The following is a 15052-nucleotide window of genomic DNA, read 5'->3' as shown; positions in this document are numbered from 1 at the left end:
AGAAATATTCCCTTGGTATATACTAAGGGAATTATAGTGGGAAAGTAAGGAATGAAAAAAAGAAAATACAACATGTATGATAACATGTCATTTTTACAAACAAAATTATTGATGAATTTAAATTAATTAATTAAATTCATCGGTAAATCCATCGGTAATATTTAATTTATGACCTGACGAGTGACTCTACTCTCTCCCCACCTCCTCATTTCTCATTCTTCCTTAATTTTTCTCTACAACAAATAGCACACCCTCCCCCAATTTTATCACAAATCAACCTCTCACTATAAATTCGGCCACCCCAATACTCATTTTGTCAGTATCCTTGTTCTGATTCAAATTTTATTGAGGACTCCTCACTTTAAGTAAAAAAAACTACCCATTTTTTATATAAACTTAATTTTAAAATGTTAATTTTTATTGCATATTTTTATAATATATGTATTTTATTTATGTGTTTACTTGTTTTATAGCTTTTCTCATATAAATTTATTGTTTGAATGTATGATTTGTATATGTTAGGGTTTGTTTAAGATTTTGTAAAATTATAATTTGAATTTATGACTTAGAAGTTTTGTGATGAAATAAATAATAGCTTATTTAACGGATCTATTTTATATTTTGTCAATTTTATTGTTGAGTTGAAATTTTCGATAAATACATAGAAATTTGAATTTATATAGATAATTGATAATGAATTAGTTATACTATTATAATAGTTTGAATAAGTTTGAGTTAAACCAACATACTGTTGTTTATTTAGTTTATGTAATTAATTAATACATGTTGTCATCAATATTCTATATAAGTTTGATATAAGTAATAGATGATCATTCATGGATATATCGAGATTCACCCGAAAGGTTGTGTAAAATGGATTATTGTAATGGGGTTCAGAGTTTTACTAATTACATATTATCTAATCCAAGAAATATTAGTGGAGACAATATTAGATGTTCATATAAGAGTTGTAAAAATAAAAAAAATTTATCGATCCAGATGTTGTAACGATGCATCTTCTACAAAAATGGTTCATAGAAAGATATTTATGTTGGTTTACCCACGAAGAACCATATATTTATTACGAGACTATGTTAGAATGGATGGTTGGATTAACTTCTAGTTCTAGCAACGTGAATGAAGTTGTAGATGATAATAGTAATTCTTGTAGGAATATGATTATGGATGCGATGAGAATGAATTAAGGTTGTGCCGGTCAATGTCTAATAGTAGATGAAGAACCTAATGTAGACGCGATCGAGTTTTTTGATATTTTGAAAGACTCAGACGAATCATTATGGAATGGATGTATAAAACACAATAAATTATCGGTTATTGCAAATGTGTTCACCATCAAGTCAAATCATGAGTTGAGTGAGGTCAGTTACGACAAGATTATTGAATGAGTAAAAATCATTTTACCTGAAGGGAATAGGTTGAAAGAGAAATTTTATGCTACTAAATCCATGATGAAATCCCTTAACCTAAGATACTATAAAATTGACATGTTCCAAACTTCTGCATATTGTACTAACTTGAAAATACAGAGTTAACCAAGTGCAAAATATGTGGGCATGCTCGTTATAAACCCAAAACTAGCAAGTGAATGATTCTTATCGCACATAAAAAACTTAGATACTTCTTAATCATACCTAGATTGTAAAGATTATTCATGTCAGCAAAGATTGTTGAGCACTTCACATGGTATTATTCACATAATACGGTAGATAGAGTGATCATGCACCTTTTTGATGGTGAAGCTTGGAAACATTTTAATAGGGTGTGTCCTCAGTTTTCAATGGAATCAATGAATGTGTTTCTTGGGTTATATTTAGACAGATTCAATTCATTCGAGTTATTTGTTGCTCCTTATTCTTGCTGGTCGGTGATACTCACAATTTATAACTTACCACCAGGGATGTGTATGGGGCTGAAGTTCATGTTTTTATCTACGGTCATACCCGATCCTAATAGTCTAAGTCAAAATATTGATGTTTGTTTTTATCCGTTGATTGATGAGTTGAAGTAGTTGTGGTCATCCGAGGCTTTGTGGAAACACACATGCGAATTAATAACCGCCAAAAAGGGATGCAACAGCTCGTGGATAGCTGAGCTCAGCACTTTGTGATATGTTGTTTTCAACCTTTTTTTTCTTAAGTTATTATATTTTTGAAGTTGACTTTTTTTCTAAGATACATATAACACTTGATTGAATGAGAGATACGGTAACGATCATTTGACATATTCAGATCTCAATCTAGATTTGTGGTTGGAGACAGGATCGTCTAATGGACCCAATAGAAATCAGGTATACAGTCTCTCTAACACTACAACCAAGGACTTGCGAACAACCCACAATGTTTCAACTGTTGTATGCTCGCAATCGGTTTCAAATACTCAAAATCTAGAGTTCGAGGTGATTTTAGACCAGCGAATTAAAGATCAGACGACCCATCTTGTTGCTAATTATAAATGACTTAGTGTTGAGACAACCAAACTCCATCGATTGGTAATGAAGATGAGATCACAGATGGGTGGTACATGTGCTCTCTCTTATTCACCCCACGATCCAGGTGAAGACCCCCCCTCCTCCTCCAGCACCTATATTCTAGATTAATTGTTATAAATGTTTACATTTGTAATAAATATTTGAATTTTATATTAATTTAATTTTTTAATTATTTTCTATTTTTGTTTAATAATTTTATTAAAAAAATATATATCTTTTAAAATTATTATTGACGGGGTTATCGATGAACATATCCTGTCAATATATTCTAGAGAGTTGAAAAAAATTTTATTGCAAATATCACTGCCACTGTTTACTCACTGATGGAATAACATACAGTTTTTTTACGGTAATATGTCAAATTCACTGATAGACATACCGAAAAACAAAAAAATCATCGATGGAATAACATACGGTTTTTTTTTATCGATGATATGTTATATTCAGCGATGAAAATATTGATGGAATGAAGTGGGTAAAGTGTTTTTTTGCGCGTTTTGTTCGTCAGTAAATCCATTTGTAAAATTATTACCAACAAGCTCACAGACATACCACAAATCACCCACGAGACTTTTTTTTATTGATTCTTTCGATCCATGAGCCCGCCAATAAGTTTTGTGCAGACGGATTATGAGTATAAATACCGATAGAAAATTTTATCGGTAAATTTAAAAATTCTGGTAGTGACATTTGTTTGAGTCAACAATAACATCATAAAAAGCAAACAAAAATAAATTATAAAAAATAATTTAAAATTAATAAAATATTAAATAATAAAATTAAAAAAACAAAAAACCTAAAAGAATTCAATCGTAAAAAAAAATTGAAGAAAAAAGTAGCGCTCCTTAACTGTTCATATCAACAGTGAAGAAGCTGGGGTAAAATCCCCGTTCTGGTTACTGAGGCATTGCATGGAATCAAACCTTTTATTTCACACCATAACTTTTTCGGTCCTGGACATGCCACATGCTTTGGCAGTTCTTTTATTAAAACCAAAACCTTTGAAGCTTCATAATTGGTACATTTTTAACATAAAAAAACACACCAAAAAGCATTAATCATCAACAACTAATTAAAGAGATCAATAGCATGATGCTTCACCATTTAAATCTCTTCTTTTCATCATCATCTTGAAGACCAGGCTCATGATATCCAATATTTTCAACAGCTCCAACTGTCTTGAACAAGCGCCTCTTGTTTATCTCCTCAAGTAGTGACCGGTGCAACAACTGGCTGCGCGCATCGACTTGGGAGCGAATCCGGCTTAGCTTCCGCTGGGGATTGGAGCTACAACACCCCCCTGAATCAAATCGCGCATTTCGATGTTTATATTGTTTTGCACTCAAGCTGTCTGCAGGACAGAATCTTGTAGACTTGTGTATCTTTCCGAAGCCTAAGGGCACTTCTCTTAAACTTGCATCATAATCATCTTCATTTCCTGAGCTGTAATTCAAAGTGGAGTACTTGAAAGAGTTCAAAGAACTTTGAGAACTTGCATCATCATCGATAAACAGCTTGCCTGCATTAGCAATTACATATCACAATTTATGTTATCTATATGCTCAATGCATTCTTTAATTCCTCCAAGGAAGAAAATTAATGAACCACTATCTATTGCCAGTCAATAACTAGTTATACCTTCAAACCAGTCATGGGCAGAAGTCATATTTCTTCCTTGACAAGGTTTTGTCTGAAAGGAACAGTTGAAAGCCAAAAGAGAAGCCTGTAAAGAGGAATGAGAAGAACTGGCAAAGAAAGGATGGCGAGGTCCATCGTTGTGGTCATCATCATCATCATCATCTTCATAGCTAAAGCAGTGCTGTGGATGATGGATTTGAGATGAGCTGCATTGTTTCCAACCGGGAATTAAAGATGATATCTGCTCCTCTATCATATCAGCAATTTCGAACGGTTCCCAGTCAGTGATCTCCAGTTCTTTCACCATCTCCATTGCAACATTAATTGCAGTGTCATTCATGATGTCAAAGGGAAAGTATATGTTCCTGGTCTGACCTGAATTATGAAAAAGGAGTAGCATTTCAGCTAATTATAAAAAACTAACCAATCAAAAACATCAAATTGATATAAATCTAATAAGATATGAAATAAGAAAAGCTCTAAAAATCATAACCAGGCTTGCAGGAGTGATGTTATTTACCATCCTTCTCAGAAATTTGCACTTTGAGAAAAATTGTATCATCTTGCGGATTCATTGTCCCTGTGATAGTCATCTCTGTGGCCTTAGTTGGATCAGCTAAAAGAGATGGCATGATCTTTTCTTCTGTTACTTCAGGACTTGACCATGGACTTGGAACTTTGGGGATAGTCCCCAATTCTGCTTCATCAGAAGCCAGAAATGGATCCAACAAAAGTTCTCGAGCTGGCAACCTCTTTGAAGCAGTCGCCAAACATTTCCCTATAAATTCTTGAGCTTCGACATCTTCAATCCGATAGAATGCCTCTGGCAACTTTCCCTGGTAAGTCAGGGAGCATCACATAATAATTTTCAGAGACTGTTCTTGTCATAAATGATCAAATTTAGAGTTCATGGAATTGAAGATTCAAGACTTACAGAAGTCACTTTCTTGTATATTTGAGCAGGATTGGAGCACTCGCTATATGGATACTCAAAAGTGAGCATCTCTAAGACACACATGCCAAAGGAATATATGTCAACCAGCTCATCATAATCCTCTTCATATAATTCTGGTGCCATAAATTCGGGTGTACCTGATATCCAATCCAAAAACAGAAACTAAACATTCTTTAAAGATTAAAAATTACTTGGATATAACCAGGAACTGAAATTGAGAAAGAAATTACCTATGACACTGTGGGCATGTTGTGAGCCCTGAAGAATAGCAGCTAAGCCTAGATCTCCAATCTTTACATGTCCAAGATGTCCATTGATAAAGATGTTGTCACACTTGAGGTCTCTATGTATCACAGGAGGATCATGGCCATGCAGAAAAGCAAGACCGCGCAGGATTTGGCGCGACCAGTTCTTGATTGCTCGAATATCTACACGCTGGTACTTTTTCCTATACCTATTAACAGATTCAATCACATATTAGGATTACATTCAAACAGATTTTGACGTTAAAATCTGTCAAATGTTAAGGCTTCGGTTTCATTACGCTCTTAAGGTGCCGGAGGTGAACATTTCAGTGATGAAGTTGAAGGCTCTTCTATCAATGTCAATCCAAGATGTGTAGAATTTGATGATGGAGTCATGATTGAGGTTCTTAAGGAGGTGAACTTCTGAGTATAACCGCTGCAACTCCTCCGGTGAGCGGAAGACGTCGTGAAGCTTCACTTGATTCCATGCCACCTCCATTCCAAGAACCTCATCAAATGCCTTGTACACAGTCTTCATGGCTCCTTTGCCAAGAACTTCTCTGAACTGCATAAAACTAGTATTGATTATGGCCTTTAAGTATATCAATATGAACCATCGTCACAGCTTCCATTTGTTCTATACTTTTGCATCAACGACTTCAACTATTAATTATGTAAAAAATTATGGATCAGTCACAATTAGTGAATTAATCAGATAGTATTCGAGATGCCATAGAAATTAATAATTGTGACAAGGCATTCTCTTCACAACTCTGCATTTTGTTCCTAGAGGGTGCAGAACACTTGAAGATATTTGTTGACTTGGTTAGAGCATATGATGCAGTCTATGAAATCAAAGTTAATATTATCATAATGATATCTCCAGTCCTCATGGTTGCTGGCACAATCTAGTAATAATAAATATTAATAAAATAAAATAAAATAAAATCCATATAGATTATTATATTAACGGAAGCTACAAATAAATCCCACTAATCTAATATATATTTCATGTTGTATAGCATTACAGTACCGTTTAGTTATTATATCATAATAAAAGAAACAGAAATATATATATATATATATATATATATATATATATATATGTTAAATGGATAGGATTCTAAGGTTTTGAATTTTATAAAAGGGACTGAAAAATACAATGTTGCTGTTTGATTATATTAAAATTCTGCTTTCAATAACTATTCCTCCCGTTTTTGTTTCATCCAACAAGTTGACTATATTTTGGAATACTAGTCGATATAGAAGAACAAGCAGAAAATAGAAGTCAACACTATTTAATAATTATTATCTTTTATTTAGTGGTAAATAAAAAGTGTTTTGGGGTTAACTAAAATTGGGAGGCTCTTCAGCATATTGGCGAGACAGGGTTGGTTTAGAAATAAGATTGTCTAGTGGGTTGGTGTGGGATGTTTCTTCATCCTATGGGAGGAAGGCCAGAGAATCTAAAGGCCATTGACTAAAAAAAATACTGAGAGTAATTAATTATGTGGGTTTAGAATTCTCTGTCACCCCAAGTTGATGTTTTATGTTTAATTAATTAATTAATTAAATATTAAAATAATCATTTATTGAGGGAAATGATCAATAGTTATATGATTCTTTATTGGACTGCTTTATTTGAAATTTACTTCGGCATGTGCAAAAATTGAGACGGACAAAATTTACCACATTCACAATTTTGTTTTCTTGAAAATGAAAGAAGACTATTCAAGCCAAAAGGGTTTTGATCATATCTTATTCCTATTCTCTCGTGCGAAGAAAAATTATTGTTACAGGCCACTAACCATTGATACTTGCAAAAATTGTTGAAGAAACCATGCATGTGAAGAAGGAAATTGTAATTAATAGATCATTCAATTGCATGTTAGAGAATATATGATCATTGGATCTTAATTAATTTGCCATATATGGTTAGAATTTTATTTTACTTGAAGCTATAGCTATATATATCTAGCAAATCATTGAAATTGAAGATCAAACTACATAAAATCTCAGAAAGAAGATCAAGCAAGAAATTGACTTACACGTCCATACCGACCAGAAGGGTCGGTCTCAACATATCCAAGCTGTGCCTTGGCTCCATCAACACATGCTCCAACTCGAGTCTTATACATGGTTCAGAAATCAATGAATTACCCTAAAAACAAGACCCCAGTTGATTCTTTTTCAAGCTGATTTGTTATAGTAGTTTATTTGCTGTAAATATAGCACGTCGTAGTTTCTTAATACTAAACACACACTACAGAATATAATGGTTATGGAATTGGGGATTGCGAGAGGTTAGCTAGTTGCTAGATGATCCGAGGCTTTCCTAGATTCTGATACGAAAAGACACCAAATAATAACCAGAACAGCCTTGAATAGTCCACTTTCAGCATAATCCAAGCCATTCCAACAACTTCGCATGAATACTCGTAGTAGACCCAGGGAAACATCTGGCTTGGGATGTAGGGATGGAGAAAGCTTGATATATAGTTGCAGATAATTTGATTTTGAGATGGAATCTATGGTAGGTTTCTAGCTATGCTGTCATGTAGGGGAGAGAATAGTTTCTGTCAACGAATAAGAACAAATTTTTCTTGGTTGTTTGATGAGAGAATGAAGAGCTAAGACTATGTGATTGTGGAGAGAACTGTGTTTTAGATTACTTTCAAGAAGGAAATGTTTAGAAATTCAAAAGATCATGATAAATGGGACTTGAGAATGATGAGTTAACAGGGCCCCTAAACTTGAAAAACCTGTGGCCACGCTTTGATAGCACCATTTGTGGATATGAAGCAACCCAGGATTGAAAGATGGAAACAAGGAATCTGGAAGGACAAAATTTTCAAGAGATTTGAGAGAGACTTGAAAGTTTTGGAGAGTTATCTTTTTGATAGATGTAAAGGCAAACAACAACAGTATGCTAATGAATAATATAGAAGATTAAGAAGGTGGTGGTGCTTGTGACGCGTGTGAAAGCGAAAATTAAAAAAACGACAATAGCAAGAGGGCAGAACATAGTAGCTAGTATGTAATTTCTTAAATTAATCTAAAAATTAATCTAAACAAAAGCTTATTCATGTTATTCAGTCTCCACCTTCTTTTCTTTCAACTTTTTTTCTTTCTCTTTATTTTACCATCTCTATAATTCTAGATAAAAACAACATACTTTTACCCTTACTTTTAGTAACCACCTCCTCTCTTTTGGGCGCTAATACAATATATTTCTGTTTTTTTTTACTAGGGGTATATATATAATATCGTCAATCATATATGGCATTCCTATCATATTGTCATAGCTTGTGCAATCATAAATGACACGCATTCATATACATCACATTACACCGAACACCATCAAAATATCCTTTGCCTATATAAAACAAAACAAGATGGTGTATATTCACAATTATCTTAGTGTTTTTAGTGTCTTTATTTAGGTTAGCTTCTAGAGCTTAGGGTGTTTTGGTTTTTAGTTGGAGCTTCTTTACTATCTTGGTGGACACCATATTTTTGCAGCTACCATTGTACTCTATTATTAAGTTGCAGACCTTATCTTTCACGGTGCATATCAAGTGGAAAAAGCTAATGCATCAATAATCTTCATTTGAATCACCTTTAGGAGTCAACAAACTTTTTTTGATGACTAGGTTAGCACCACCATCTTCATATATAATCTCCTCACTACTATCCAAGTCATCATAAACATAATTAGTTGCATCAACTACATGCTCCTCTAGTAACAGATTCTTACATGGATAACTTTCTGATTTGCTACACTCGTTAGCCCAGTGCCTCAATTCACTATATTTATAAAAACAAATTCAAAAAGTTGAACCAGAACAATGATTTGTTGTCTACTTAGTTTGTTAAGTAGATCTAGATCAGGGGGTGTTTAGCCTTTGATTATTGTTAGGTCCTCCTCTATTATAATGATCTATTTGGAAAACCTTACTAACTTCCTTAGCAACTTGTTGTTTCTCAACTATCAAAGTTCTCTGATATGCCTTTGAAATTGTTAACAAAGACCGTAAGCACAACACGTCCTAAATGAACTGCCATAAATCACTCATATATGTCACCACTAATTGCTCTTTTATTTTTGCCAAGTAATTTCAGGCCACTAATTGATAGAACTCATCATTATAATCATTAATAAATTTACCTCTTTATCTCAACAAGTAGAGCCATTGGTATAGGGTTTGAGCATAGCCAAAAGGAATGAAGTGTTCTTTCATCTTCTTCTTCATTCTATCCCAATCACTGATTTTTGGCTTTCTTTGCCTTTCTTGTAAACTCTTTAATTGTTCCCATTAAGCAGAAACCTGACACTTCAATCTTATCGCAATCACTTTCTCCCTCATTTATTTTAGAACTTCCTTATACTAAAAAGTTCTTTCAACTTTCTTCATTCAATCTTTGAATTCTTTTGCTTGTAAAGTTCTTACAAATTTAGGGATTTTAATACGAAGTCAAAAATCTCTAGTTCTATCTTCTTCCCAATCAAGAAGCTACCTCATTTAATTTTGCTTCTAAAACGAGTTTACAGTACTGCCTAGGAACTTATGGTAACTCTCCTCCTACTCATGTTCTTGTAGGTCCTTCTATTCCAAGCGATGAGTTAACTTTATGATTGTCTGTGCATGTCCTTTATCATGAGCTCTTGGACATTTCTCTCTTGAAAAAGAATCTCTTCATCCTCTTCTATTTGACCACACCCTGCTCTGGAACCTATTCCAACCATGGTTGTTAGTATCACATAAAAAATAAACAAATAACCACGCAATTACAACACACAACAAGCAATAAACTAGGATCGTTGGGTTCTAATACCAACTGACACGGATAAAAGCACAAAAAATAGAGCAATAGTAAGAGAAAATATATTAATGGCTAAAATATGATAGAACACAAGAATCTTAATTCTAGGGATGTTCACGGTCCGGTTTTAACCAAAAAATACAACCAAACCAGAAAATAATATTCTTTATTAATACAACCCGGACCGGATCGAGAATCGGTTCAAACCGAACCGGTTTTGTTCGGTTCGGGTCGGTTTTTCAGCAAAAAAACCAGAAAAACCGGACTGTTCTATGGTAACAGTGATAACCATTGTTCACTCGCTTCCCCTTCCCCTTTCAGATGATGTTAAGAAATATCTGTATATTAATAATCAAACTATACAATTTTGACATAATAAAATAACTCCTAGAAGAAAATAACTCCTAGAAGCCCTGAATAGGCCAACGATTTCTCCTCCACAAGCTCTTTTGTTGTTGCATCCATCTTCGCCCTCGAGAACTCGTCAATATTGAGTCCTGACATTGTCATGACCAGAGGACTCAGTCTCTAATGAGAAAGTGAAAGGAAGTAGAGATTACCCTGCACAATGGACTATTTGCCCTTCTCGCAGGTAATCGGGAAAGAGTATACAAGGCCATGTTGAATCCCATAAGATCCATCAGAATATACTCCCATGGAAACCCATGTTCCCTGAAAACAAGATACAAGGAGAAACAAGATAAATTAGTGAAAAGGAATGTCTTACGATCTGCAGGGAGAGCTTGGATAACCATTGTTCACTTGCTTTTGGGGAAAGGGGAGGGGGAAGGGACGGCTGGGAAGGGGAAAGGGGGAAAGGGGAAGAGGGTGGAGTGGCTGAGAAGGGTGAAGGGGAAAAGGGGAAGGGGGAAAGGGAAGGGCATGGGGCGGCTGAGAAAGGGGAAGGGGGAAGAGGGAAAGGGAAAGGGGAAGGGAAAAGAAAGGGAAGGCTGGAAAGGGAGAGGGGGGGTGGCGGCTGGAAAGGAGAAAAGTGATATTAGGGTTAGGAAATGTTGTTTTTATACCTTTTTTTTAAACCAGTTTGGTTCGGTTCAATCGGTTTGAGCTGTTTTAAACCGGAACCGAACCGGACAGGGTGGTTTTTTTTATTTTTTAATCGATTTATTCGGTTTTTTTTATCGGTTCGGTTTTTTCGGTTAATTTTTTCTCGGTTTTTTCGGTTTAATCGGTTGGTCGGTTTTTTTGAACACCCCTACTTAATTCTTAGTTTTATTGTTGGAGAGAAAACATAATTATGGTTTGTCTTTTTGAGAGGTTTACAACCTCTTAAATAAGCTCAAAAACCAACCTAAACAAACAAGAAAACTCAAAAAACAATCATGAACAAGCTAGGAAAAATAAAATTACCAATCTCAATATTTAATTTTATAAACTAAATAGAAAAAAATAAAATCACCATAAAAAATACTTTTTAAAACTAAATAAATAATAATAATAACAACTAAGAAAAATATTTTTTTTCTTAAAAATCCTCCTACATAGATGGTGCCCTGTAATGTTTGCTTTTTAATTATTATTTTAAGGAGGTATTTTCTTGTTAGTTTTATATTTCAAGTCTAAGTTTTTTTTTTGTTTTTTTTTTATGGTTTATCCGACTTTGAAGTAAATAATGGGAATCTTCACAGTGAAATCTCATGTTTTAACTGCGAGGTTAACTTCTTTTCTTAGCTAAGTCTTAAATAAACAACCCGTTATCGAGACTAGTGTGTTTATAAAAAAAATCCCATCCCACAATCAACCACCCTTTATACAATAATACGAATATAAATTCACTCACCAACCAATTAATAATATAGATGCTAAAAATGAAATTTTTTTATTAATAAAACATGGGATTACAATCAACCAATATATATATCTATATATATATATATATATAGGAATACAATCAATAAATTACAATTCTTAATTATTTTAAAAAATATATATTTTATCCAGTATTTGGTTTTTCATAATTAGTAATTATATTAATTGGATTATAATCTAAAATATACTGATTCTATTTGTTTTCTCGACAATAATAATAGATAACATATTGGATTATAAAGGCAATAAAACTATTGGAGACAGGGGCACAGCTGGGATTAGTTAACAGGAAGAAAAGATGAAAACTCAATATATAATTTATTATTAAAAAATTTATTCATTTAAAATAAAATAATACTATATTATTCTATATATAAACATAAAATAATAATAAAAATATTTAAAATATTTTGCAGGTACCAGACCTCTGCTTGCCTCCCCTAGTTCCGCACCTGATTGTAGAGATCATAGCTCTGCGGTCCCCTAAGAGGAGCTGACACCATTTGACGAAGTCCAAATGAGAAAATTAATGGCGATTAGCTTTCTTAATACAAGTTGAAGTCATTCTGGGTGTGCACTGGGAAGAGAAGTCTGGTCTGGTGGCCTGTGGCTTGCCCTATCCCAGCATGTCTGTGCATTAAATGTTTACTGTTCCATACTTTTTAATTATATGTGATTTAAATTTTTCAGATTCCAACACCTGCGGCCTGTGACTATAACACATGCATTGGCTCTAGATGCTGTAGAGCATCAGGGTTTCAGCTAATGTTTCAGAATCATGCGCATGCCGCTATGCAGATGGTCAAAAATAAATACAGTACTTAAACCTTTATTACTGGTAGCATGAAGATTTATTTATTAATTGAGATATATATTATTCATATTTTTTCATGAATGTGTATGGATTTAAGGTTGATGATGACCAACTGAGAATCCGAATATCGAGCTAGAAATATTTAAGTTTGGTTAAATTTTTGTAAATTGTCTTGAAAAGAGACCTTGATTGGGAATCGAAAGAATCTGGCATCAGCTGATAATCTGACTAAGAATATTAAATTTAATGGCTGGAAATCTTCTTAACAGAGGAATGATCCAGTTTATCCGATTAAATTATGGCAAATTGTCATTAATCTAACTAATAATAAGCAACTACATGGCTGTCCAGAAGAGGAAGATGCAAGAAGAAAGAAAGAAAAAGACATTAGCTTTGTTGTTGCAAGCCATCTGCCCATTCTTGTCATCCACACATAATTAAAAGCATTCAGTGTTAGAAAGTGGTTATTCTAACGGTTATATTTTAAAAAAAAAAATTATTTGTAAATATATTAAAATAATATATTTTTTATTTTTTAAATTTATTTTTATCACCAACATATCAAAATGTCGTAAAATTATAAAAGCATAATTTAAAACAAAAATAAATTTAAAATATTTTTAAAATGTAAAAACAACCATACCACCATACTCACCATTTTTATTGCCATTGTGGTATTAATCACACATGAAACAAATTAATAAATGAATATATTATTTTGGAGGTCCAAAAAGAGCCACTCGTCTATTCATTGCACATCAAAGAAAAAACAATTCTGTTCAAATATCTCATCAATTAATTAAAAATAAAAGATTAAGACCACATTAAAATTAAAGAGAAATCCCACAATTCTTCTTCTTCTTTTTTTAACTGTGGATGTCCGGACCAGCGTACATACACCTCGATGAATCTCCTAAGATCCTAAAGTTAACGATCATATAAGCCTCCAGTGATCCTGAGGTTTGTAGTACTCGAACTAGTGATCTCTATGAAGCAAATTCAGAACCTAACCAGTTAAGTTATACCCTTCAAGGTTCATAATTCTTCTTCTTGTTTTTTTATTAACGTGAGTGTCTGGGCTAGCTTGTGCGCATTTCGATTAATTTCACGGGCACTGAAGTTAACGATTATATAAGTTTCTAGTGACTCTAAAATTTGTAGGACTCAAACTAATGATTTTTAAAAAATAAACACATAACCTGACTAGTAAAGTTATATCCTTAAAGTTAAATATGTTGTGGCTAAATCAAATATGCTGACATGTTGAATAAACAAATATCACAACAAGTCTCCACCATATCATTTTTCAGGGGCCATAATTATATATATATATATATATATATATATATATATATATATATATAGAGAGAGAGAGAGAGAGAGAGAGAGAGAGAGAGAGGAATTAGTAAAAAGAGTTCTTGCTTGGCTTGAAAAGCCAAAAAAAATAAAATGGTTCGGGAGTACTGTTTTTTCTTTTGGGTATTTTTAATTTAAAAATATATTAAATTAATATTTTTTTAATATTTTTTATAGTTTTGATGGTGTGATGTTAGAACTAAATAAATAAAATTGAAAAAAATAATTTTAAAAAACATATTTAACCCTAAACCCAAAACACATATTAAATTTGCCACTGTAGAAATATTGACTCCCTGCAAAAGTTACTCAGTAATCCGTTTACATGTTACGAACTTTTCCTCTTTAATTTTTTCCCATTCAATATAAAAAATATATATATTTTTTAATTTTAGGAGCCCCACTGCCTATTTTATTCTTATCCTTTAATTATACAAAAACTTTAATTATTTTTCAATTGACTTGAGCAATTACTTGACATCATATAATTTGTCACATTCTCTGATTTTATTAATTATGTGTAAGAGTTGACATTGCACGTCGATTGTGGATTGGTTTTTATGGATCAGATAATATTATTAATTTCTGAGAAATTTTTTTTTGTGGTATTCCTTCCCCTTTTTTTCCCTCCCATGTCATGTGGCTTTGAGCAATTGGCAATAATTATTTTAAAAAGGGCATTGATTCTGCAGATCATAAGTAATTTAGAATAAAAAATTTGGCAATAATTATTTTAAAAAGGACTAGAGAGAGACATTTTACTTGTTAATTGTAAGCAGGACGTGTTTTTGGAACGCTGTAATCTCCCTTGATTGGCTTCCTTTCCCTCAACCTTCATCACAAAAGTATTTAATTTTTTTCTTAAAAAGAAAATTAAGAAGTTG

At 33.0% G+C, this 15052-nt stretch overlaps 1 protein-coding gene across 1 annotated transcript; it reads right to left on the bottom strand.

Moving 5' to 3' along the window:
• Positions 1-3416: 3416 nt before the first annotated feature.
• LOC133677477 (probable serine/threonine-protein kinase WNK5) lies at positions 3417-8274 on the bottom strand. The gene is made up of 7 exons (XM_062099559.1): positions 7396-8274; positions 5647-5912; positions 5333-5556; positions 5082-5239; positions 4668-4983; positions 4148-4522; positions 3417-4028 (listed from the first exon to the last, which is right to left on the bottom strand). The coding sequence occupies exons 1-7, from the start codon at positions 7483-7485 to the stop codon at positions 3607-3609; spliced, it is 1851 nt and encodes a 616-aa protein (XP_061955543.1). The 5' UTR covers positions 7486-8274; the 3' UTR covers positions 3417-3606.
• Between the last annotated feature and the right edge of the window lie 6778 nt (positions 8275-15052).

This window comes from Populus nigra, chromosome 17 (assembly GCF_951802175.1).
Source record: "Populus nigra chromosome 17, ddPopNigr1.1, whole genome shotgun sequence".
Classification (NCBI taxonomy): Eukaryota; Viridiplantae; Streptophyta; class Magnoliopsida; order Malpighiales; family Salicaceae; genus Populus; species Populus nigra.
This window is presented reverse-complemented; position numbering and strand designations above follow the sequence as displayed.

Coding starts and splice junctions, on each gene's coding strand:
- LOC133677477 (XM_062099559.1), bottom strand. CDS start 7,485: ATGTATAAGACTCGAGTTGGAGCATGTGTTGATGGAGCCAAGGCACAG. Junction 5,913..7,395: donor CTTCTGGTCGGTATGGACGT/GTAAGTCAATTT, acceptor AGTTTTATGCAG/TTCAGAGAAGTTCTTGGCAA. Junction 4,523..4,667: donor GCAAATTTCTGAGAAGGATG/GTAAATAACATC, acceptor TTCATAATTCAG/GTCAGACCAGGAACATATAC.